Below are 26,990 nucleotides of genomic sequence, written 5' to 3'. Positions count from 1 at the left end.
GAGGGCCTTAACCAGTCAATAATGTGTCTTGATAATTTGATACACTCCTGGCTTGATGTGAGGCTTCCTCTGAGAGCATCACACAAGCTGGAATAGCATGGGATGCCTCATACTGTGACTCCCTTGTGAGTGGTCTGGAGTTCAGTGGTGCTTCATATTTATGTGATATCTGAGCACAGAACTGCTTCAGCTGGAGACCAAGGAAAGGGCAACCAACACAACTGAGTTGCTTTGTGTTTTGGAGCAGTCATGCACCTGTCAAGTTGTTCAAATGGAAGTGTTGTGTAACAGATAAGTTAGTTTAAAGCCTTTGAATCTGTTGCTTGTTCCTTTTTTGCCAAGCAAGCTTTCGCTTTTATTGACACTGAGTTTTAAGTAACTTTGTTTCCTAAAGAGGTCTGTGGGGTTTTTTGTTGTCTTGCTGCGTATCTGTCCTTAAAAATTTAGATTGTAGGTGAATGAAAGAATCATCCTTGTTACAGGATGATCAGCCATTAAAACCTTAGATGCTTTTTCCTTTTTTTCACCACTGCTACTTTTTAACACACTTTCAGAAAGCAGTGTGCTGAAAAGAATTTGCTTCTGATATAAATGAAATGTCATGCTGGTTAACTAGTTTTCAGAGTAAGTTGTAAGCAGGCTTATTATTTATACCTTGTCATCCTGAGATGCTTTCCAGTGCACTGCAGCATACCTGTAAGCTGTCAAAGAGGTGGTAGTGTACACTGTTACTCACGGTTTGTCTGCATATCCAAAATAATTAGGCTGGACTGAATTAATTATGTGGACATTTACAGTCAATGGTATTGCTATGTATTTTGAAGAATATGATATTTCTGAGATGTGTAAATGCCAAGGTTTTTGGGGGTTTTTTTAAGTGTATTTCTAGGGTAAGAAAAATAGAAAGTAATTTGATTACTGTAGAATTAGATTAATTAGATTGAAATGAAGTTCTCAACCAATCATTGACAAAATGGCTGCAGTTTAGTTAAAAATTGGTAAGTCTTCTGGAATTTAATTTTGTGATGCCTGCCTGTTGAGAGCTTAAATAAAAGGGGATTTTAGTGGAGTACTTGACTTGATACTAGTTTTGAATACCTCTGTATAACTAAGGTGAGGAGCAGGGTCAGAAGAGTCAGTGGTGGTCTTTAAAAATTAATGACATGGAAATTTTTAGTCAAAAATAGTAAATCTCAATAATAGGCGTTTTTGCTGAAATTCTTTCTTGATACATTTTAATTATGTTTCTGAACACAAATCAATCCTTAGTATGTCAGTGACCATCCTTTGTATAGGTAAAATGCTTGTGAAATTATAAAAAGTCGACTCAAGATGACATTTTTCCCTCATAAATGTTTCCTTGGGAGCTCAGGCTTAACAACTCTTGTTTCCTTCCTTATAATTTCATAATTATTCTAAGACCAAGCTGTTTAAGGCTTAAACTTTAGATGGATAAAATTGAGACAAAGTATAGTTAAAGAATGAAAAAAAGTTTTTAAAGATAATGAGGATATCCAGGTAAAAGGTGTTGTCAGATTAAAATTTTAATACTTGTATTTCAAATTGTACTAGACTATTAAAAGAGCATTGCTTATGACATTCTAAATCTAAAATGTTACTTTTATCAGTTGTCAATTTCTTTTTACAATAATTTATTAACAACAGGGTTCAAGTATGTTTATGGTCAGTATTCATGAGAATAATATCTAGTTACAAACCCTGCTTTCTATATTATTTCAGTGCAATGTAATTAGCTTCCAGCTCATGTTTTGCAGTTGTAAAATATTAGTTGGCAGAAAATCATACTGTAACTGTTAAGAATTAAATAAGGCTAAATATTCTTAGGAAATTATTTTAATTAAAATTGAGTGTTTTGAGAGTTCTTCAAATTCTTCTGAGTAATTGTTTAAATTGAATTATGAAGTAGCTTGGCTTTCATGGGAGAGATGGATCTTTGTTTTAATTTGATTTTTGCTTATTTTTTGTAGTAATGGTATGCTATTTGAAAAGGAATTTTTAATCTTTTTTCACTAAGGTTTGAGAAAATATTTACCACTATAAATGTGGTGCTACCACAGTAATCAAACTGGATAGCCTTCACCAAATATATTTCAAATTGTTGAATAATACTTGTTTGAAGCACAAACTCAATAGATGATCCTTTATATTTAATGGGTTCTAAAAATGGATATAAAAGGTCTTTTAAAACCTATGAGTTCTCTCCCCATATTTTTAGAGTAAACCATAAGCATTCCTGAGATAGTTTGTCATTATAAGCAGAATTAGGCTGTGGGTTTATTTACATTTTTCTTTGTTTCCTAAAGAAGAAAAACAAGGCCTTGAGATGAGCAAGAGATGGAGAATAGGACCTATTGAATAAAGCCTTGTGGTGACTTTTATTCAGTCCATTATTAACCCTAGCTAGAGTGAAATGTGTTACCTGAGCTTGGAGTTGACATGTGCATGGAATACTTTGGAATTCTTTTTCAGGAGGCACAGAAGGCTCCTAGAATACTTGTAGTAGATAAAGGAAATACCAGTAACTGACATCAAGTTTTTGATATAGCTAGGCTAGCTGTGTGTCTTGGTGGGAACCTAGAATATCTTGCCTTGTATATGTTTCTGTCTTAAATAATTGATTTAGAAAATTTATCTACTTTTCATGTTTTTGTTTCTGAAATAAATTTTGCATGCATGTTGAACCAGTTTGATCAGAATGGAATGGCTGCTATTTATATCAGTCTTAGTATGCAGTGTTAGTTCTTAACCCAGGGGTCATGATCTCAAGATAGTACGCAAATACTTTACTTGGACACAGAATAATTAAATCACACAAACTCAACCCTGGAATAAGGGGAATTGAAAGTACCTTTTGAGAAGACAGTTGCTTCTCTAGGCAGCTGCTAGCTTGTCAGAATATTTCAGCAAGGATTATTCATGAAGTCCTATGCTAACCATTTTTGCTGTGTTTCTGTATGCATTCACTGAACACATGCTAAATGTCTAGCTTTCCATGGTCTGACTGTAAAAAAGCTCAGAAACCCATTGTGCTGTACTATGTGGTACATGAGAATAAATAACTCAGGCTTCATTGTTTTGTTGGTGGGTATCAGTGGCTATTTAATAACAGAACAGAGTTTGTTACATTGTTAAGTAAAACTCCTTTTTTTCCCATAGGGACGAAACCCCTTTTTTCTGGAGCCAGCAATAATTATAACAGTGACTGATGGAAGTAAATTAACTACTACCAGTGGGATACAGGAAGAGGTAAGATCTGACCTCTGGTTACAGTGGTGTGTACTAAACATTGTTTAAACATAGGTACTGTTTACAGTAGGAGCATAAGTGACTCCTCAGAAGAATGCTCATTAACAGCTTAAACTTGCTTGTTTTGATTTTAATTTGAAGTAGTTTTATGTGGTAGCACTACAAAAAAATGAGTAACTCTTTCTTTACCTTATGTAATAGAAAACTGCGGTACAATTGTTTGTTTAGTTGAATGAGTTTGCTATTTCTGTCTAGGGTGTTCACGGCTTTTCAAATATGTTAGGAGAAGAAATTGATTTCTATAAAGCATGTGTGTCTTTAATTGGTCTTGATATTAGTTCTTTATGTACGGACACAAGTTAATGTAGTGATTTCCCAAAGGATGTAGCCACTAGGGAGTATGTGAAATACGTACTACTCTCATACTGAGTTTGTAAAAATATTATAATCAAATCAGTAGTCCTTATAATTCAAGATAAGAACTGAAGAAATAAATTCCAAATTGAATCTGTAGAGCAGTTAAAATGAATATCTTAATATACTGGAGTGCCCATTGAGACATCTGGCAAACTCAGAGGTACAGCAAATGCTGAGGCACTGAACTATTTTAACTTACTGGCCATTTTGAATTCTTTCCTTAAAAAGATGGAAGTAGTCACTAGGGGTAGGATTGGTCTGGCCAGCTCAGTGCCCCTTCCATGCAGTAGTGGGAAAAAAAACCCCAACCCAAACAAACTACGAGAAATCTCTAAGCTCATTCCCTTTTCAGGGAAAAGGTTAATATCCAAAGGTCTGCTTTAAAACTTAAGGAGAGAATTCAGACTTTTGCCTGTACTGCATCACATTTGACTGTACAGATTATCTTGTTGTACTTTGATGTTCGTTAGTTACTCAGATTTCTCCTAATAATGTGTTATATTGCATTCTTACAGCATTTACAGAATATGTCTGTATGAAAAGTGGTATATGAGTGGTTTTTATAATATATCTGACTTAAAGGAAGAGTTGAATGATCGCATAATTCTATGTGGACTCCTAACAAGCATAGCTAGTAACTGAAAGGGAATTCCTGGATCCATGGTAACAAGTAGGTTATCTGTATGAAACCTCACTTCCATCATACTTTGTTTTACCCAATAAGCTATTTTCACTTTAATCCTGTGGTTGAATGGGTGCAGTTCAAAATACTGAGTAGAACAGAGTAGTGTGACCCTTTCAGAGTCTTCTGCAACATACAATGCTGTTAGTGGCAGAGTACTGCTTTGGGTAATCTCTTAGCTGTGTAAGTCCTTTGAGGAGAATCTCTGTCAGATGACTAGTACAGTCTGACACTGACATACTGAAATGAGGGGCAGCAAGGTGCTCAGAGGGTGAAGCAGATAACCTCTGGGTAGAGGCTGAGAACTTAGTTTGCTCAGTCTTCAGAGGAGAAGACTGGGGAGTGCTTTACCAGCATTTGCAACAGCTTAATGGGGCAGGGCGTCTGTCTTTTCTTGGAGGTACCCGTGGCTGAGATGAGAGGCAACAGCTGCAAGTTGTACCATGTACATGGGAAATCCTGATTGTAGATCAAGAAAATGTTTAACTTCGTGGGTGATTGAACACTGAACATGTTGTCCAGTGTTTGTGGAGATGGTAAAAGCTGTGTTGGACAATATCCTGAGCAGTCAAAAGCCTCTGGACTGTATAACCATCATATGTCCCTTCTAGTGTACGCAGTGCTATGAGTCTGTTACTTTTCCTTCCATATGCATTATCCAAAATTATTTAGATTAGAAAGCTGCATTAGTAGTTAAGGTCTTTCTCTTACAACAAGAGTCAGGACTTTTTATATAGCCAGCCAAGTTTTTTAGTTCCTTTTCCTTTTAATGTGGGTACAACTTCTTCATCTTAGTCTTCACAAAGAAGGCATTTTCCCAGAGTCAGGCAACCATTTGGTTGTATGTTCACATCTTAAAACTGTTGTAACTTCGGTTGAGAAAAAGGTTTTTCTGGTGACTGCATTTATCTACTAAATTTAGACTTTGCTCATGAGCAGTACTGACTGATAAGCCTATGCTACACCGAGAGTTTGTGTTGTGAACATGTCAAATTTGGCCCTGTGTTGCAATTTTGTGATTATTAAATTGCATTCTAGAAGTGCAGAATTTGCTCTAATAATAGTGAATTAATGTAGGGTTTTTTTGTTGTAAATAAGCCAGTGTAAAGGTTTTCCGTTCCTCCAGGAGGCAAACTGACCACCGTTCTTCCTGCAAGACAAAACGCAAGTTTCTTTGAGTGCTTTTCCATATGTATATGCTGGGTATTTGTTTCACACCGAGCAGAGGATGTGACTCTTTTTTCCCTTTTTTTTACCATAGGTGTACTGGTAGGAATATCCTTAACACTATTAAAGAGAGGAGGAACAAAGCATTGAAGGGTGCTACTGTCTTTCAGGGATGATCTTTTGCTGTTGTCAGTGTGTGTCCTATTGTTCAGAATGAGTGTCCTTTACAGGTGCCTCTCAAGTTGGACATGCAGAAATGAACCAGAATTAGTACAGGAACACCACCGTGGAGACAGGGAAGTTCATTGCTCCTCTTTGGTTCACTAACAAAGCTTTTTCAGTCACTTTTAGATGTCTATTCTGTTTTTTGGGTTTGACTTCAGGGAGGCTTTTCAGAGTTGGTATTGGAAGTTATCATATCCCACTGGCTATGACAACGATGTTTTTACTTCTTAGCATCGATGGAGGCATTGTATTTTTAGTTCTTTTAAGGCAAATGTACAAGAGAATCAACAACGTCGGGCTTTGGTGTTTTGTTGAGTTTTTTTTGGAAAGCCTGTGATGCCAGCATGGAACCTGAAGGCAAGTTCTCTCAAAGCTTTGTCATTCAGATGAACATTTGCATTCTTACCAATGAAATCAATTTATCACTATGGGAACGCTGCCATTTGCCCTAATGTGAAGCAGTCAAGCTTAAACCCTGTTTCAGAGCTCTTGCTGAATTCCTTAGATGTCCTGTTCCTTTGTGGATTTTAAAAGGGGTGTTGCAGGCAGGGTCTTAGCCTTCAGTGCTGCTTTGTCTCTCATGCATGTGGTTACACAGACTGAAGACAGAAATTATATTGTCTATGCAATTACCATCTCCACCTGCACGAGTCAGTAACATTTTCAATTCTGTCCCTTCTGGCACTGCTTTCTACTGCACCAGTGCCAATGTACTGAAAAGTGCCAGCATCAGTTCTATGTTCTGCATGGCTTGTTGACCAGACTCTTCCCTGGACTCACAAGTTCTAGTCAGAACTTGAGGAGGGGATGGGCTCATTCTGCTGGCAAACCATCATTAATTAGTTGGTCTCATGTTATGGGTTCCTTATGGAGTGGCTTTCACTTCTGGTCTGATCCCTCAAATTCTGTCTTAGCCCTTTCTTCATCTTCAGTTAAACAAATGTTTAAATGCTTGAAGGGATTTCTTATTTCTCTTTATATTATGAAATAACATATTTTTCCAGTTTTACAGCTGCTGAGCTGTGTTCCCTTGTCCTCCCTCTACATACATTCTAAGGAGCATTAAACTTGTCTGCAAAATTAAAAGAGAGTCATTAGCATATTGATACATTTTATGAATTATTATGCAAGTAAAAAGCACAAGCAATGCTGCTTGGTTTCTGTATGTTGCCGTTCTTCTGATCTTCCAGTTATGAGAGACTCTTGCAGGAGGAATCAGTGATTTTCTTGAGTCTTCATCCCACAGCTGTTTGGCATTGTCACGCTAATCCTTCCCAGATCTGATTGCCTTGCATTGCAGTTATAAGGACTGCAACAAGTGTCAAGGCTCTGCTTACTTTCAGGAATAATCAGGAACTGTAAATGCTCCATTATGTTTTTTATTGTAGTTCCTCCAGTTAAAAATCTTGATTTCTAAGCAGATTCTGCAATAAATATGTGGCAAATACCATTAAATATGTTTCCATTCTTTCTCATCCTTGTTACTCCTGTTAGCAGCAGTTTTTGGGCTCTCAACCCTTGACACTGAGTTCCAGAGCTCTTGATGTGTGAGTTTTTGATGTGTAACTGTCAGCTCAGTGAGTACTTGGTCATGGTTAATGCTGGCATTGGAATGGCCAAGTATATCATGGCATTGGAATGGCCAGATGACATGGTGTGTCAGTTGACCTTGATGTCTTTGGGACCTCCTTTAGCTATCCCTTGTGGAGGAACAATGTGTCTTTCTGTGTGTTGTAACTGCATAGGATTGGATGGAAAAAGATGGGAGAACATAATGTTGTTGATAACTGTAAGTAGAGTTTCTCAGTCTGTCAAAAGCTGATCTCAGCTGGGCTTGAACAGTTACCTGTCCTTAGTCCTGTAAGGATGAAAGGCTACATTTGCTTGGAATGTGAGATGTCTTGCCTTTTTTTTTTGGGTACCAAAAGAGCATGAAAGGAAGGTTACTTGCATGTAGATTTTTTAAAGGGTTTGGGGTTTTTTTTACATACAAAAAGAGATGTTGACTGTATGCATATTTTTTAGTGCCTAGTCTTGTAACAACCTTTTATGAGATTTCCCAAGATGGAGCTGCCTGTAATTACCTGGGTACTACAGCCTAAGCAGGGCTGTTGCTGCCCCTTCTAATGGATGAGCCCATATGGGCAGCCATTACCAGAAAATCATTACTGGCTTTCTCAGACTGCCCTGTCAGTGCAGAGTGCTCTAATGTTTATCTAGCTTTTTTCATCCTGGGGACTCTAGGATCCTCTTCTCCCCCCCCAAGATTTTAGACTGTGCTGCTGCTTATGGTTGCATAAATGTAGTTAGAAACAAGGATTGAGAATAAACAAACCTGCTCACCAATAACCTTGTACTGAAGAGATCTTTTAGAACACTCTTCTATTCCACCCCCTCTTAGTTCTGGAATATTCTAGTTGTTTTAAAGGCAGGGAAGAGTGGCATAAGGCACACACTGATAACTCGTTATGGTGTTTGGGAATGGTAGGGTTTCTGTCTGCTCTACAAATGAATGACACAAAACAGTTGGTTTCTAGTACTAAGCTGGGAGGACACTTGGTGTCCATGTACAGTCACATGTTGAAGACTATAGCTGGTAAATAACATTCCCTTAATTAGTTCAATCTACCTTTATCTTTCATTCTGGTTGTTGAGGAAGAGGAAAATGTGTGCATGCCTTCATATTAAAATATGCGTGGGGAAAGAAATGAAATGAAAGATGTAGAATTGTAGGCTCATCTTAGTTTCTGCTAGGTATGCAGTTGCTATGGTAATACAATACCAGTTAAAAAAAGAGTAACTGGAAGTGACAAGACCCAGTTACTAGTGTCTGTGAATGAGGTGGTTTGAATCTATAACTTTGCCAATATAAATGCTAAAGGATGTTAAACTTAACTGGAATTAAATTGTGGAAAGGACATTTCACTTGATAATGATTGCTTTGCATTTTGTCTTACAGTTTGAAAACAATTCTGATGGTAGTATGTACATTATGTAATGGCCAGCTTCTGACTACTCCTTGGTTTTGAGGTTCTCACTATATAACCAGCTGAGCCAAGGAAATGTTTTGTAGCTTGAGGTAAACTGAGCTCAGGATAGTGTTGGGGCAGGATCCACTGTGATACTTGATATATAAATGCATATAGTGTATATATATGCTGCCCAAAGAAAAACAATGCTGTGACATAGGTGTGTTTTGCAGATCAAATACACTCTTTGGAGATAGTATATCTTCAGTCAGATCTAAGTAGGAAAGCTTGAATGGCATTCCTTAATAGCCCCAGGTGATGATGGTGGAGTGCTTGCAATTGAGTCTTCTTACAGTCAGGATTCCAGGCTGTTTACTAAGAATGTGGCTATTCTTTTGACTTCTTTTAGCTGAATTTCCTTTGTCAGGCAGTCCTTGTGGCTCTTTGTGTAGAGGGGAAAGACATGCATGTCAATCAGCAATAAACCAGCTGAGTTCCCTTTGACCAATTTCATGTAAAACATGAAACGTTTTGGGAAGATAGTTTGGTTCTTACATGTACTCTGTGCTTGCATAAGCAAAAAACAAAACGGGAGGAATCATCAAGTGTGCTGAAAAGTCCAAAATATTCTGATTCTTAGCCACATACCATGAGTAGGCTTGTCATGATTGTTCATAGCTTCGAGATTGTATCAATAAATTGATTGCTTTTCAAACATCAAGGCATGTATTTTTGCCAGTATGATTAACTAAATATAGCTGAGGTATCTGGTTTTGCAAATGAGGTTTTAATGCTTTCAAGCTATCTCTTAAAAATAAGCAAATAAAACCACTTTAAGAGCTTTCTGCAAATTCTCTAACCATAATGAACCACAAATGAAGGCAATACATAATGAATGCTTATGTGGATTTCCATCAAGTTTTGGAAGAGACTAGTACTTTCTTGCTACCATTGAACTGAGGTTGAGAATTTGGATTTTTCTGAATGCTGCGTGAGAGGAGATGTTTGAGGATGAGTTTTCTTCAGCATGTGGGCTTAGCCCCCTTGTATTTAGTGTGGTAATGGAACTATTGGCACCACTTGAGTCATTGCTTTGGGGAGTTTTTTTCTTTTGTTGCTGCAGTGCTCCAGGTGAAATGAGAATTTTGCTTGTGCTGACAATGGTATCATCAGCCAGGGATGTATCAAATTTTCTGAAACTTGCAATTACTTGTTGCAAATCTGTCTGTTCAGGGCTTCTGTAGTTGAATCTTTGGCTAAGCTTTCTTTTTCCCACTAATCTGTGCAGTATCCGGATGCAAGGGAACATGTAGGATCTTCTGAATGCCTTGTGCTGTCCCTTAGAAGCTTTTCTCATTTTGGTTAACTAGGTATAAAACTGCTGCTGTCCCTGGGAGTTTCAGATGTTCTATTAGTCTGTCTGGCTATTGCTGTTAGTGGTTAAAAAATAACGTCTTGACCGTAGCTGTATGTTTGAAGTCTGATACTTGAATCTATTTACTGTATTTTCTGTGAATTAAAGCAAAAAGAAGTGCTCCCATGTGTTTGGTATGTTCAGTATTTTGAATTAAAACTTTTCAGTAGTTCTTCCCAGACAGAGGCAACACAACAGTGCATGGAAAGCAATTCTTCCTTGTGTGGGTAGCTGTGTCTACTGTGATGATACCTGCTTTTCACTTAAAGCACAGGCATGAGTTCAGTTCTGGGTTATACCCAAATTACCAAAAATCTTTTTCTGATTCTGTAACATAACAGAATTAGTTCACTTGAAGCTGAGTTATTTGGAGTAGGTAATCCTGGCTGCTATACACTTTCAGCAGCTCTACCCAAGCTATATTTCTTCTGTAAGAGTCTTAACATTACTTTTTTGTTCAGTTGTGCTTATCTTGAAAAATTAAGAAAAATACTAAGCTGAGAATGGGCCCATTCTGCAGAAAAGTGAACCAAAGAATAAGGCAGTGAAGCTGTTTTTATTGGTAAAATTCTAAAGAAAACACTATTTCTGAAGTTTGTCACTTGATTTGTGAACTCTCAGCTTGTATTATGTTGCTTTGAAATGGCCAAGTCTTGATTAAATGAAGGGTGTCTTGCTTGTAATGTACAGTACCTGAATCAAATGATTAAATGTGTTTGGAGAGAGGTGTGCTTATATAGAGTAAATTGCTATTGCAATGTGTAACCTGAATTTTTGTTTCTTTTAAAAGTTGTGTGTTCACAAATTTAAATTCCTTTCCAGCTCCATTTACCTCTCAATTCCCCTTTACCTGGGAGTGAGTTGACTAAGGAGCCCTTTCGATGGGATCAGAGGTTATTTGCTTTGGTTCTTCGTTTGCCTGGTATTACAGCACCAGAATCAGAGCAGATGACAGGGGTACCAGTGGATGACTCTGCAATCACACCTATGTGTGAAGTCACAGGAGGTGAGTGCCTTGGTTTCCTTTGGCAAGTCATTACTTTCCAAAACGTAAATGCATTCAGGTTAGTTCAATTAATTGTGTGATTCCACATCATGGAATAAGGATTTCTAAGTTCTTAGTGCTTGTAAAAACTCTTAAGACTGATACAATGAAACTAAAGACACAGCATTAAAGCTACAGACAATTTAATGTAGCCTGTGTTGTCTTGGAAGAGTGAATCTACTTTCTTCAGAATTTTTTTTGTAAGAGAACTTACATTTTTTTCTACTATACCTTAGTACTGCAATTAAAAATTGTAATAATTGAGTCTGTTTTGCAGTATAGTTTTGGTAAATTTCTGTCATGCTCTGGTCTAAACAAGCACAAAGTGAAGGAAATGGTTGGTTTTTTTTTCAGATTTTCTCCCTCCAGAGCATGTAGGATGCCTTCCAGAATTCATAATTCTGCAGAGTTGATACTTCTCTCAGTTTTAGATCACATTGTTAATATCTTAGAAATCATATTCTCGATCAAACTCCGACATTGATTTTATTACATTTAAAAAATGTCATGATTCTTCTGATGCATCCGAGGGGATGTGATGTATAGAAAACAAAGGGCTTTGAAAAGTATTTCAGAAGGATTTGATTCCACTGTTTTCTGACTGTATGTAGCCTGTACTGGCAAGTGTGTTGACTGAAATTTGTGGGCAGTTTTAAGTGTTGATGTCTGTCACAAGGGGGAGCCCATTTTCCACGAATGCAACCAGGAATTTGAGTTAGTCATTTAGGGTCTAAAATCCACACATTTCCAATGAGGCACTTGTCAGTGCTTCACTAGGCTGCTTTGCTGCTTAAACAAAGAGGGAGTGTTCAGGAGAAGCTTTAAATCAGTGATCCATACATAAATCAATGTGTGTGGCAGTTGAACAGTTTTAAATGATGCACATTAAAAAAAGGGCAGAAGCACTGAACAGCTTTAACCCTGACTGTTTTATTCTAGGTCGATCATACTGTGTGTGCTCTCCAAGAATGCTGAATCAATGTCTTGAGTCATTGGTGCAAAAAGTGCAAAGTGGAGTGGTAATAAATTTTGAAAAAGCTGGACCAGATCCCTCACCAATTGATGGTACTTGGAATTTTTTACACTATGGTATCAAATAACGAGGATGACTATCAATATAACTTAGTGAACTTAATGTAGCAGTTGTCAAGTCAAAAGGGAAACTATTGCAATTTGAAAGACTTTACTACAAAAAGGACCCTCTAAATCTGAAACTCATTGTAGTGTTTCAAAATACTGGCTGTAGCTGCTAGAAACCTCTGCATTTGGTCATACCAATCAGGTAGTCTTAAGTGCATTTTTCATGTCAGGCATAGTTAAAGGGGTTTATGAGTTTTAAGCAGTCTGTGGGATTTTTTAGATTTTACTTTGCTGCAATAAAAAGTTAGTCCAGCAGTATTGGTCAGGTATATCACTTTTTCAATGCTTGGATTTGAAGGTTGTATGTTAATGACAATAGAAGAGAAAGAAGCTGATTCTTATGAAGGGGTCCAGATAACTGGCTTTCTAGACTCTGATCCTGTAAACATTCGATGCCTATTTGGTTTCTCACGGTCTGTGTTTCTGCACAAATGCTTACTGACAAAAATGTGCTATTCTTAAAAATATTAACTGCAGAAGGGCTTCCTCAGGATTGTAGTTCTTTAACTATTCACAGAAGGTATGTAATACTCTTGAATTTTAACACTATTTTGATGCAAAGCCTTTTTCTTCTGTAGATGGGCAGGTGGAAATATCCAGACCATTTGGACCTCAACCTTGGCACAGCTGTCACAAACTTATCTATGTCAGACCAAACCCTAAAACTGGGGTTCCTATAGGTCATTGGCCTGTTCCTGAATCCTTTTGGCCAGATCAAAATTCTCCAACGCTGGTATGTACTGAAGATAAAGCAATGGGTTTGTGCATGTGGGAATATTCCAGGAATTCTTATTCACAGGTTTTTTTCAAGTCTTGACATATGTATTGCATTGTAGCAACTGTGGAAGCAGTGTGACCCAAGGAGTGATACTTGCAAACCTGTGTTGCAGTTATCCCTAAGAAGTTACTGATGAGCAGATAATACTGTGGGGTTTGCTTTTTAGTGACTTTGAAGCATTAGGAAACTGCCTGTAACAGGTTTTTGACCCAGTACATGCACTTCAGTGTTAGAACCCTGTTAAGTAACAAACTGTGGTACTTCGGTATAAGCCTATCAAATCCTATTGCCTCATAAGAGGGTATTAATAAAAGATAGTATGATCTTGATAATTTGAGTCCTTGTGGTAGTTCTGCTTTCATTCTAGTAAGTGAATATAATTTCATCTGCTGTTGTGCAGTGTAGCCATACCTTCCCTTTATCCAAATTGAGAAAAAACTCACTTTTTTAATTACTGCCCACAGAACAATTTTTGTTCTTTTTCACAAATGAATGTATATGCCACTACCTTTTGGTCAGAGAGCTAATCATTAATAGAGTATAATGTATATTTGTGCCAATATTTGAAATCATTGAAATAGAAATAATGCAGTTGTAATTGTTGCCTACATTTCTTGATGATTTTCATTGAATTGTTGTGTTCTTTTGATGTGAAATAGGTGTGCTGACTAACACCCACTGACCTTCTCATAAAATTTATCTCTTGGTTGAAAAACAGAAGTCTTTTGAAATGCAGGTTGTTGAGTGATGGGAGTATGGAATTTTAGTTATATTTACAGGTTTGACAGTGGCATCTGTGGCCACATTCATTAAAGGATGTGCATGTCCTTCTGAACTACAAGCAAGCTAGTGTATATGAGTAAATCTTCAGTAGTCATTAAAAAAACAAGATGCCATTGTGTACTGGATATTTAAAGGGTGTTTTGTGGGAAAGCTAAGCTGGTCCTGTGTATTCCTTGTAATCAGTGTCAGTAGCATATCTGCCTCCATTTGCTGTGCAGAATCAGTACAGTTTGCCACCCCTGATCTTGATCAAGATTGATAAAATAGATCTTGCCAAGTGAAGAGTTGTTGAGCTAAGTCTTCTAAAAGCCTGAAGCTGACTTACTCAAGAGACAAAAAGATGAGATTTTTTTCCTGTTGTAGTGTGTATAGATCTCAGAATTATAATGCAGTGTCATGTACAGCTAAATTCCTGTCAACACCAATTGAAATTCTGCATTGAACCTTCCTCATGCAGTGTTGGGGAGCTAAGTTTACTGCTAGTGTTTCAAGGCTTGTATTTCAGTGCTGTTCTAACAATAGTGTTAAAACATAACGTATGTTGTAATCAATGTGTATGTATGTACCATGTCTTGTCTGCTTAAGGGTTCATAGTTAAATACTTGACTTTTCCTCCTTGTTAACTGATCCACAGTAGAGTTGTCTCAAATGGTTCTATCCCAAGAACTTAAGTCTACTGTGGGTAATGACACCATCAAGGCTTTCTTAAATGTGTGTGAAAGTCTGCTAATAATTATGTTGGCAGAGTAACATGTAAATGGCTGCTTAAACTGCTCAGAGGTAAAAATAGTTTTGCTGTCCAGCAAAGGATTATTGGACTTCTCAAGTCTGAGTAGTCAATTTCTTTTGTAGCCTTTTTATTCTTAGTATAACTTTTCTGGCTTGGTCAAAAACTCCACCACAATTATTTATTAGTCATCTTCTCTGAAGAGAATTGCTCTTCCTCCAGTTGGTTGGACCTCCTGTTTTCTGTGCAGTTGGACAGCACACCTTCCTCAGGGTGGAGACACTCAAGGCAAGACCAGCACACTTGACAGATAATTTGTCTGGGTGGCTTATCCTGAAATGAGGAGCCTAGAGCTTAGACATAAAAGAATTGCTTGCAAGGTGAAGTGGTAAGATGGTCCAAGAAACCCTGGGTGTCTCTACTTCATCTTGTGTATTTGTTCGTTACCTTTTTGTGAAGAGAGTAAATGGATGAGGCTTCCCAATTGAGCTCTTCCTCATATTATAGTGGCCTTGGGAGGAGGCCCAGGGTAAGTATAAGAGCTTACATTCCTCTCTTCAGTGGAATGTGTACAGCTCTGATTTTCATCACTAAAAGTCAGCTTTCCCTTTTGGCAAAAGAAATTTAAAGTTGTTAACTTACAGTTGAAACTTGAGACACAAAGGCCTTTTACCTGTGAATAATAAAAAGATAAAAAAAGTCTAGACACTGAAATTCCTTGAATTGAAATAACTTTTTTTTGAGGCCTAGTTAAAATGTGAGTTTTTAAAGTTTGTTTTTTTCTGAATTCATGCTGCTCTTGATCTTGATAATTGTTTGAATTTGGTAACTGGTAAATTTGCCAAGAAGGAAGTGTTGGGGGAAGTCAGCAAATACGAAAGTACATCACCTGCTTCTGTAGGGGATAAAAATGGATGTGCCCCAGGGTAGCACTGAAGATGTTTTTTGTCCCCACTAGAACTTCCATTTGCACAGCTTTTGCGTAAATGCAAGAAGTCTTAGTTGTATGTTGCTCTTGACTTACTTGGCTTACTTATGTAAAGTAATTGGCATTTATTTAGAAAACAAGATTCTGTCAGAATAAGACAGTGCTAACATCATAAGTTGCTTAGGACTCAATAACCATAAATGAATCCTGTATTGTATAGGTACTTTAAATATATGTGTTTTCAAAGAAGCTGTATTACTTAAGTTATCACAGCACAAATGCATTTTAATTGTTGTGCAGACTTATTAACAGTGGAATACTTTGTTTAGCCACCTCGCACATCTCATCCTGTGGTGAAATTTTCCTGTACTGACTGTGAGCCGATGGTCATTGACAAACTGCCTTTTGATAAATATGAATTAGAACCTTCACCACTGACCCAGTTTATCCTGGAAAGAAAATCCCCTCAGACCTGCTGGCAGGCAAGTAGAGTGCATGCTGAATTGAAGTTTTTTATGGAATGCTGTTTTCTGTAGACCTTATTCTGTAATCAAAATAGAATGTAAAATTTCAGAACACAATACTTGGCATGTAATCCGATGTAATGTGCTTTATTACAGGTATATGTGAGCAATAGTGCAAAATACAGTGAACTTGGTCATCCTTTTGGTTACTTGAAAGCTAGTACAGCGCTGAATTGTGTGAATTTATTTGTGATGCCTTACAATTACCCAGTCCTGCTTCCACTGCTAGGTAAATATTAGCCATAAATTTTCTTATGGGGTAGGCAATTGGAACATTGATGTAATCTAAACAGATTACTGCAATTAATGCCAGTACTAATAACACCTGGAGAAAGGTAGAATCAGCAACTTGTTTCAGTTGTCTCCAGTTGTCTGGCCTTCATGACTCAGACTCTATGTAAGATGATTTGCTCATTTAATCATAATTTCCAGATATGTTTTGGTCTCATTTTCATTGCTTTAAAGACCATTTTTTTCTAATCTGTACTAATTCAATTTGATAGTTTATCAGGTTCCACTTTTGGTTGCAGCATTAATCTTGTGTGTGTATGTTTGGTTTAGTTGTATATATATTGAATTGCAGATACTAATTTAACAATTGAGGAATTTACATTTCTTCAAGAGTTTTTACTAGAATTTTCATTTTTAGAAAAAAGATGTAATGCTGTCTAGACATGCCTTTCATTTTGTTACTTTGCTTTTTTGTAACCATTAGATGACTTGTTTAAAGTACACAAGGCAAAACCTACGTTGAAATGGCGTCAGTCATTTGAAAGCTATTTGAAGACAATGCCTCCTTATTATCTTGGGGTAAGATGATTGTGTTAAAATTTCTGGTTTATAGTTGGCTTTCCACTATGGATGTAGTCTCTATTTCAAGTAAAATATGTATTAATTTGAGAGAGAATAGTTAAAATTCATACATAATTGTAGTGTTTTCAGGGGAGTCCTGTGGAAGGCTTGAGACCTGAATGTTACGAAATTTTCATAATTTCATAGTACACTGGGACTTGTATATAAATTACATTTTTAACTGATTCTGTATGAATGGAACTATTTGAAAACAAGAAAAACATGCTGCCCTGAGAGTCTTTTTTGTTGTTCTCTTTGAACTTTCAGAACCTCAGGTTCTATATGAAATCGGTTCAGTTAGTTGGTGTATGTATAAAGTTAAATATGACCATGCAATATATTCCATATTTCAGCCTTTGAAGAAAGCTGTGAGAATGATGGGAGCACCAAACCTTATAGCTGACAATGTGGAATATGGACTTAGTTACAGTGTCATTTCATATCTCAAAAAGTTGAGTCAGCAGGTAATGTTGAAGCAAAAGAGCAGTTAAAACCTTATTCTAATAGCAGGATAATCTTAATACTCAAGTTCAGTGGCTTTGAAGGAAAAAAGAGCAGAAAGATCAAGTTAATACTTTCCCATAAGCAATTAGCAAAAAGTAATTTTTGTTTTTAGAATTGATGGAAAATATAACATTTAAATACAGACTTCATAAACTGAACTATATAGAGACAGATGCAGAAGTACAAATTGAGGGGTTTTTCTATTGAAGGAGCATTTTCACTGTTGTAGAGAGTAACATACTTTTATCCAAAAGAAAAAGTTGCCTTTAAAGATGTTTTAGCATTTTTTCAGAAAATAGGGATTTGTACTTTGTGCATCAGGGTCAAAGTGTTCATTCTTTGGCTTGTGACATGAAGTGGAAAGTGTTCAGTAGAAAAAAAAGATAACTGACATAATTGAGAATCTCAAATAAGGATACAGACTTAGAAGTGACAGGTTACCATTTGAAATTGTTGACCGTGTTTAGAGTAGTATCAATCTTTGACTAGGCTCCTGCACCAGCTGAAGCATTTGTGCCCTGCTACCTCCACTTTTGAACTGTGCATGTTAAGCTTTCTGTTCAAGATAAAAAAATAGTGGACTTGAAACTTCAAGAAACAGTAGTGCCAAGTACTTGTAACTTAACTCATGAGTTTTTATGGACCAGCTTTTTCTTCAAACATGAATATAAATGATTATTTGAGGAAACAAATGTCTTCAAGTCTACAGCATATCCTGTTAAATCATAGTCATGTGGCTCAGTATTCTGTGAACTGATGTCTCAGCCTAGACATTTTGGACTCCTCTAAGATGTAATGACATGCACTGCAAATTGTACTTAAAGCATTTCTAACTTCTGAAAGCCCCTGCCAGTAAAGATTCAGCATTCTCAATACATATTCAAATTTTTGAGTAGTCTATAAATTTATGTGAAATTGCAAAACCAAAATTGGCAGTTGTGTTCCTAAATTCCTTTTGGCTCTTTTCACTGTATTCTGCCAAAAAGCTTGCATTTATGAACATGTTTAATTCTGGTGCAAATCTAACAGAATATTGGGGGTTAGCTCTATTTGGTCAAACAATTGGTTATTATAATATACTTCACATTTATTAATGTTATGACTATCTGTATTGAGCTTTAAAAAAGCTGATACCGCTGGGTGACTGATCACAACTACAGTTGTGGGAGAATCAGTCTTGTGATGGTTTGACTGTTCTCTTCAGTAACAGCTGAACATTATACAAATACAGATAGATCTGCAGAGAATCACTAGTCAAATTATGGCATTTTATGAAAATAAAAGCATTGCATGCATATTGGTGCTTAGATACTGTAATGGGCAGCAGAGGAGAAATATGTGGAAGACCTAGGCAGAAAACTGTTCAGTATATTTAAAACTGTAGTGGGCATTAAGTGGTTATGTATTAAGCACTCCTTTAGGGCTCAGCCTGGTTATAGTCGTCATAGTGTGTTAGCACATTGTTGAATCTTGTAGGTAGGAATTTAAAATGAATAAGTCTGACTAATCCTTTTAAGAGCATATTGTCAATTTTATTTATTTATTTATTTCAAATTAAGGCCAAAATAGAGTCCGATAGAGTCATTGGCTCTGTAGGCAAAAAGGTAGCGCAAGAGACTGGAATTAAGGTCAGAAGCAGATCACACAACCTGTCTATGGCACATAGGAACGATTTTCAACATCTGCTACAGGGGATTACTGGGGAAATTCCTCATAGACCTCTAGACCTCAATATGAAGGAGTATGCTGGGTTCCAAATAGCTTTGCTGAATAAGGTAAGCACCACTGTGTGTAATGTTGTTATTTTCAATATACTTCCATTGAAATGCTAGATATTGTTTCTTACATGGCATTAATTGGAACTTCATTTACTGGAACCACAGGACTTGAAACCTCAGACATTTAGAAATGCTTATGACATACCCAGAAGAAATCTCTTGGATCAATTAACACGAATGAGGTCTAATTTACTGAAGAGTACTCGCAAGTTCCTCAAAGGACAAGATGAAGGTTAGATAACAGTTTATATTTTGTCTGCCTGTGATATGATCATTGCTAAAAAACTATGTAACAAATAGTGTAGTTCTTTAAAACTTGGTGGGTGTCTGATAGTACCATTAAACTGCATGGGTTTTTTTAGATGCTTTTGCCATACCTCATTGGAGATAAAAGTGATGAGGACAGAGAAGATTGCTGATTCACTGCTCTGTCCTTTAGTCCCTATGAGGAGATTTGGGCTTTTACAGAAGATTCTTTTTTCGCTGTTTTTTCCTGACTTTCATGGATCTGTCTGACAAAAGAAGAATCACAGGGCAGTTCTGAACATTGCGATCTCTCTCAGTAAAAGTGGATTGTGAGCAGTAGAAAAGTAAGCTGGCTCACTGGGTGCTGCCACTGTGATTGTTTTGCCTGTTAAGCCAACAGCAAATAATTCTGTAGTCTGCTAATTTATTTCTCTACCTTTTTTCCTGTGTCTTCTGGCACTGCTTTATGGCATCTAACTGAAGATGTTGAAATGAGTGAGAAGGACAGTGCAAGTGAAAGCTTGTGTTGCAAGCTGTGCTGCCATGACTTAGGTCAGATTAACATCTGTACATTTCACACCACTTTGTCAGAGCAGTTGTTCTTCAGGGAGGAGATTAACTCATGAAAGGGTTTTTTTTTCTGCAATTTCTTCCTGTGTGTATTTTTCTGGATCAAAGGCTTGGCAACTCTGAAACCAGAAAAAGTTTAAAATAGCTCCTATGGACTTTTAAGGATTTGTTGGTTTACAATGGTCAAAAGTCACCCTAGCTCTGGGAAAATGCTAGTCTTCACAATTAAGTTCTGAGTGGCTAAAATTGGGCAAAGTTATGTCAAAGCTGTGTGCAACATGGCATTACTACTTTGCTTTAATATATCTTTTGTTTGTAGTAATGTTTTAGTTCTTTTTTGTTCCTGTTTTTTCACCCATCTCTGTTGAAAAGTTGGGATACGTTGGAAAACTAACATCCATGCATGACAACTACTGCTTATTTCCTGTCATAATGACAGATCCACAAGACATGCACTGATTCATGTAAGCAAGTTTTGTGAAGTCAAAACTATTATAAATACCAGTTAGGCAAGAAAAATGGTGAGCTTTGCACACCTGCTTTAACACATATGCCAAAAGTCTGAAAACTGGAGATCTGAAATGGATATAGATTAAATTCTCCTAAGCTGAGCAGTACTGTATAATAATTAACTCTTCTGTTTTGACAGATCAAGTTCACAGTGTACCTATAGCACAAATGGGAAACTATCAGGAGTATCTAAAACAAATACCTTCTCCACTCCGAGAACTTGATCCTGATCAACCACGAAGGCTTCATACATTTGGCAATCCATTCAAATTGGACAAAAAGGTGACTTTCCTATAAAGCTTTTTAAAAAATGTTCTGTTGTGCTTGTGCTACTGCCTACCTTGTTCTTGGAGTAGACTACTCCAGTTGGAGAAACCTTTTCAAATACTTGTAAAAATAATGGGTACAAGAAAATGTCTCAGATATTCTTCCATCAGTAGTATCCTATGGAGGGTAGTCTTTATTGTAAAACCAGTATTAGGTCTCTTAATTTTATTACAAATATTTGTCTCTGTAGTGTAGTTAGTACCTAATCACACTTCCTTTACCAAGCTTCCCATAACTTTGCCAGTCTTGACTGTCCCTTTTATCCAAATCTGTCTGAGAACTGACTAAACTGCCAATGTAATTTAGAGCCCTTGTATTAAATGCGTGAGTCTCTTGGCAATTTCTGAAAAGGAAGTTTGATGGGCCACTCCCTTACCTTACTTGGCAGACTGTTGAATAAGGGACTTAAGCAGATTGATCTGGTCTTGGAAGGGTTTGGTTGACAATTTAGAATTCCAAACATAATGGTATATTGTATGTAACGCTTATACATGCTAAGCATTATCATAATATCAGAGCATTAATAGTACCTTGTATTGTGTGGTTTTGGTGTGAAGCTTAAGAATTCTTCCTGTTCATTAATCACAGGGAATGATGATAGATGAAGCAGATGAATTTGTATCAGGACCTCAAAATAAACATAAAAGACCTGGAGAGCCAAATATGCAAGGGATTCCAAAAAGGCGACGCTGTATGTCCCCCCTGCTCAGAGGGCGACCACAAACTCCTCCAGTTGTGAATAACCACATTGGAGGAAAAGGGCCACCAACACCAATTGCACAAGCACAGCCTGACCTTGTTAAACCCATTGCTGTTCACAAAAGTAAGTGAATCTTCATCTTTAAAGTTTATTTTTTAATTTATCCGAAAATCTTCTTTGTGTACAAAATACCACTGGCTGATTTGTCAAATATGCCAATTTTATCCCTCTCTCTTGAAAATGAAGTGTTTAAGTGTGCATCTGGTGTTAATTACAGAGTTCATATACTCCTTCAGATGGAAATCTTCCATATAAATTCCATGTATAAACAATGTATTTTTTGTCTTCTGCGGGGCAAGTGTAGACAGTGAGAAGGGTGTTCTTACTTTGCCTGGAAATTCAGATGCTCCAGAAGCATCGCAGCATGAAGTTAATTTGCATTCTGCTTTAGTGCAGTGAAATCACTTCCCTTGGTGTGAAGCTGAGGTGCTGTATAACTGTCTTGCTCACTGTTCAGTACTAAAGTAAACTTGATCAGTTTGATTTAAAGAGAGAAAGACACCATGCCATAAAATCACACTTTACAAGTGTTTTTTTCCTTTTGTCGGTAGCCCAGGTACTGATTTCTTTTTTCACACAAAGAATATACGTGTGATATTTTAAAAGCCATTAATTGCTAGAAGATAGTGATGGGCTCAGGTTTTCTTATGGCTGGCATGTGCAGTAGACTATATGACCTGCAGCATAGTTTTAAGAGTCTAATAATACCAACCTGACTCTTTGACTTGCATCAGATGGTAAAGAACTTGAACCTAGCAAGTGTAATCTTTGTTTTTTCAGCATCAGAAACAAATAATGAAGTGGGAGTTGATGATGTCACTGAGAATCATGTTACAGACCCCCTTTCATCAGATGTTTTCCCAAATACTGTGGATTCAGAATTTTCACTGTCCTCTTCACCATTCAATTCATTGGATCGATCAACAGCTCATACAGAGGATGTAGGCCATGAACATTTAGGGAATAATTTGAATGTTGATGGGTTTTTGGAGAATCATGAGGAATCGGGTAGTAAAGAACAAAGTACTGAAGAGAACTTGACAATGTCTTCACCCAGCAAAGGGAAAAAACCAGTGCATTGCAGAAGTTCCAGAGAGATTAACATAGAGCTAAGAGCACAAATTATGAAAGAGATCCGCAAACCAGGAAGGAGTAAGTATACTGAATTTCCTTCAGATAATTGTCATGAGAATTAAACAAAGGATTCATGTTAGATCACTATTTTAGAAATGTACTGGACCATGAGACTGAAGCAAAATAAATTTAAAGACGAAAAGATTTGTTTTAAAACCTCTGCTAAAAACTTACTGTAGGAGAGATTAAAACATTGCTAGATCTATCAGTGTTCATGGAAGTCATGTTTTTTATATCAATACTTGAATTAACTTGTTAGGTGTTGGTAATATCCTAAACTGTAATATCCTGTGAGTTTTGTTTACATTGGTTCTCATTAAATAGGATGTTATAGCTACAATTGATTGGAGATACAGCGTAAAAGTTTACAAGAACTGAATGAAGTCTGTTGCATTTCACTCAGATCTATTAAAACAGAAACATGTTTATATATACCTAAATAACCTATATACCTAAATAACTGTTTCTCTTGTCTTGACCTTCAAGAATATGAAAGAATCTTCTTTTTATTGAAGCATGTACAAGGAAGCTTACAAACTCGACTGATATTTTTACAGAATGTTATTAAAGAAGCTTCAAGGTAGGTAACAGAATTGGATTATTCTTACAAAACTGCACCATGTAGTACCATGTGTAACTGCTTGACAGTCACACAGTTATTTGAAAACAATGCTTTGCACTGCAAGTAAATAATTCCCTATGAAACAGCAGAAATGCATAAGCTTCTTGAGGTGTTACTTGTACAAGCTTACATTTTTCCCTTGGATTTTAGCTTAAAGATGTTAGCAACTGTAACTGCCAAATCCCTGCAAATGTAGATGGACAATGGTAGAGAAAGAGAAGGTAACTTAAAAAAAAATAATTCAAGTTCCAAAGTTCAGGTATGAGTGAACTACTAATTTGAAAATGCGATGAAGCTCCCTGTTACTGGCAGTTAGACTTTCAGAAACAGCATCAGCTCAAAATCTTGTCCTAAAAATAGTTTTGAAATTCAGATATGCTGAGAAAGATATGTCTCTGCTCTTCAGTGTACTTCATTCAGAAGATAACTGTGGTCCTGTCTGCGACTTTGATAGCTTTTCACTGGAGAAGAGGGACTTGATAAGAATTTAAATCCTATAGTTTTGATCCAGGTAGAAACTTAAAATATTATCCTTAGACTGTCTATACTTAGCTTTCTACATCTTTACTAAGAGGAAAGAAAGGAGAAGCATATCAGAACCAATAGTGGTTGAGTTGCAGGGAACTAGTAATTTCAGTATCTTTCTTGGAGCATAAATATAAGTGGAACTTTGAAGTTTACTTCAGAAACCTCAAAGAATAGTTGCTGCTTATTCTCAAATTTATTTTTGTAGTAGTCCGCTTTTTTTCCTGTGGCATTATGAGTACATTTTACGATGCAAAAAATGAAGTAATTTTAGGAGAAAACTGTGCTGAGAGGTTAAGGTACACTTGATGTTGGACATTCATACAGATCCTCTAGCCTTCTATTGCCAGCTTGGTGAGGCATGTAAATTTATATAGATCATGCTCTTCCTATAGCAACAATTGCTTTATTGTGCCTTTGCTTGATTGTTATATTGCCTGTTAAAGTTTTTCTATAGCTTGTAGATTATACATTCTTCCTCACTGTCACAGCACACCAAAACAATACTGTTGCTTTTGGACTTTGTGGCAGCCCTTAGTGGGGCTGGAATGTGTGTGCCTTTAAAATCAGGGTTTTAAGATCACCTGTAACTCTCATTTCTCTTGCACAATCTCTGTATTCCAGCTATCTTTAGTTGACACTTCTACAAAATTTGACAGTGGTTGAGTGTTGCTCTTGGATGCGTCAAATTAAATCCCATTTCCCACCATAATGAATAGTTGTCTGTATCTGCTGGTGGAGAAGACTGGCAACTCTATTTGTTGACTGTTGTTAAACTTCAGGTTTTATTGGTTTGAGTGTGGGAACAGCTTAATCTTCTTCCTCCTCTTCTCTCCTTGGTTAGATTTTTATTGTGTCAACATCTTACCCACCTGGGTAACACTGCTACAAACAGTATACAGTTCACTGTCTCTGTCCTTATCCAGGCAAGCTATCGCATTTAACCGATTCCCTGTTCCCTGCAGGAAATATATCCAGGCCTTCCAGAGTTGTCAATATAGTTCTGTTTTGTTGACTGATACCTGACTTTGCAGTGCAATGGATTGCAATTCAGGCTTGGGATGCCTGCTTTCTTTCCCTGCTCCAAGGAATGCCATTTCTGAACGCTTAGGAAAACTCTTGATCAAAGTTCATGTTTATAAAGAGTTCTCATTTAATTCTGGAGGTTATAGTTGTAAGAGGAAAGGAAAGTTTCTAAAAGACCCACAGCTTTCAGCTTCCTTTGGAAACTGCCTGGCCTGCAGTTCCTCTTTTGATAAGAAGAAAAACTGTCACTTTTGAGGGGCAATGAGGAAAAATGGAGGGGATGCAGTACTTGAAGTGTGGTGTGTCTGTAGGGTACTGAGAACTGGGAGAAGGATGTGTAAGGGGCAGAGCATGGGTATTCAATGACATAGTGGTTGAGAATGGGACCTTATTTTCCCCATAGTCTAGCTGGGATTGTGGAGAGGCTTGTGTTCTGGTAACTGGGGCAGGTACCATGTCTCTGTGAGCCAAAGATATGGACCAGGATGCCTGACTGGAACTAGAGGCTTCTGGGGTTTAGTGAAGTCATAAGACTGAACTTGGTATATAGTTCAAAATATTTTCATTGCTGCCTATCTTTGAGCACATGTATGGCTAGCAAAGCATTGGTCAGAAGTGGCTTCTCAGAGGTGCAGAAATGCTGCAAAGGGGAGGGGTTAGCTGGAAACAGCAGGGAGTTGTACTTCCTAAGGCAGGGGTGTAAGCAGAGCTGACAGAATGACCTACTGGTCAAATTTGTACAAATGACATGGAATAGAACTGCAGAGACTCCAGAGGTATGGATTGTGCCTGTATTTTCCTTTAATTTCTTTCTCATAGTTTTAATTTGTATTTTTTGTCAGGAAATCTGCTTTGCACTGTGTAATGGCTGTTCTTCAGCAGTACCAACTTCGTTAACTTTGGTGAATGCATCATGAAGGCATGCAAATAATCCCTAAAAGCTGTTTGTTAGCTTTAGGATTATAGTTCTTTTGATGTATGCTTTATTTCTGTACTTCAGAACTTTACTTCTGGAAGCAACAAACTCTTAACTCTCTTTTTCCTGGCTTTCTGAGGGCTGAGTGATGTTCAGCAATGTGCTATAATAAACTGTAGTAAACACAGTTTGGTATTCAGTAAATGGAAAAGCAAGTTAGTGGTAAATGGGGTAGCAAGTGGTAAATGGAAAATGAAGTTTACCAGAGTGTTAGGAGACAGTGTATACATATGAGGTATGTGTAGCCTCTCCATGCACTGCTCCTGAAGTAATAACTGAAGTTTCCAGAGTTCAGTAGAAGTTTTGTGAATGGTGTTTCATGTATTACTCTGTGCATCCATTATAATGCTTTCTTTTACATCCAGGTTTAAAAAACGAATGCTGATAGAACAGCTCGAGAGTTTTCTGGAAGAAATCCATCGCAGATCCAATCAGGTCAACCATATCAACAGCAGCTAAGAAACTGCACATGAGAGAGCCACAGCAGGGCACTGCTGTTCTTACTTGCATTCATTTTTGACATGCACTCTTATCTCAAGTTCCTGTACCTGAAAGAATGAGAAGCTGCTCAATAAAATGATGAGAAGTATCCATCATCCTTTTTTTTCTTCACTTCTGTTATTTTTGTAATGTGAAAAATACTACAAAAACATTTTTATTTAACTAAATGGAGAACTTCTTGCTTGTCATGGACATAAGTGTCACTTTCCCTCAGGTTCTATTTTTCTTAATCTAACCTTCAAAACTATCACCTCTTAAGGTTGAACTTTGCCAAAAAGTTGCTTTGTAATTTTCAAAAAAAAAAAGCACATACATTAAACAAGGTAATGTTTTGTATATACAGTTATTTTGGATATATTATTGTAAGTTGTATAAATGTATTTTGAAAAATATTTAAGAAAAGCACTTTTGTTATTCCATCAATAAAATCTCTATTTTAATCTTTGTGTAGGTTTGAGTAGAGTTTTTACTGGAATGATTTGTTTTGCCTTCTCTTTCCAGAGCTTGTGTGTTTTAATATCAGTGTTAAAGAGTGAAGAGTGGTTTTGTATCATTGGATATTCTGCTCTTGATCAGAGAATGAGTGAAAGAAA

The 26,990-nt window shown here is 36.9% G+C and overlaps 1 protein-coding gene across 3 annotated transcripts in view; it reads left to right on the top strand.

Annotated features, from left to right (window-relative positions):
- INTS6 (integrator complex subunit 6) overlaps positions 1-26,837 on the top strand; it is a 40,765-nt gene extending 13,928 nt beyond the window's left edge. For 2 of the 3 annotated variants that reach the window (XM_085060539.1, XM_085060555.1), the window contains 15 exons: positions 3,178-3,267; positions 10,964-11,147; positions 12,126-12,251; positions 12,905-13,059; positions 15,872-16,024; positions 16,163-16,295; positions 16,782-16,876; positions 17,272-17,382; positions 18,982-19,197; positions 19,306-19,432; positions 20,666-20,808; positions 21,442-21,676; positions 22,394-22,765; positions 23,234-23,327; positions 26,262-26,837. In XM_085060539.1, coding sequence (XP_084916665.1) covers positions 3,178-3,267; positions 10,964-11,147; positions 12,126-12,251; positions 12,905-13,059; positions 15,872-16,024; positions 16,163-16,295; positions 16,782-16,876; positions 17,272-17,382; positions 18,982-19,197; positions 19,306-19,432; positions 20,666-20,808; positions 21,442-21,676; positions 22,394-22,765; positions 23,234-23,327; positions 26,262-26,355 — 2,328 coding nt within the window. In that variant the 3' untranslated portion in view covers positions 26,356-26,837. The remainder of the gene's footprint in view (positions 1-3,177; positions 3,268-10,963; positions 11,148-12,125; positions 12,252-12,904; positions 13,060-15,871; positions 16,025-16,162; positions 16,296-16,781; positions 16,877-17,271; positions 17,383-18,981; positions 19,198-19,305; positions 19,433-20,665; positions 20,809-21,441; positions 21,677-22,393; positions 22,766-23,233; positions 23,328-26,261) is intronic. The other variant, XM_085060547.1, reaches the window with a different exon arrangement.
- Positions 26,838-26,990: the final 153 nt, after the last annotated feature.

The sequence above is a fragment of the Lichenostomus cassidix genome, chromosome 1, assembly GCF_008360975.1.
Source record: "Lichenostomus cassidix isolate B80296 chromosome 1, HeHo_3.0, whole genome shotgun sequence".
NCBI classification, from domain to species: Eukaryota; Metazoa; Chordata; class Aves; order Passeriformes; family Meliphagidae; genus Lichenostomus; species Lichenostomus cassidix.
Note: the sequence above shows the minus strand (reverse complement) of the source record. Positions and strands in the feature narration are given on the sequence as shown.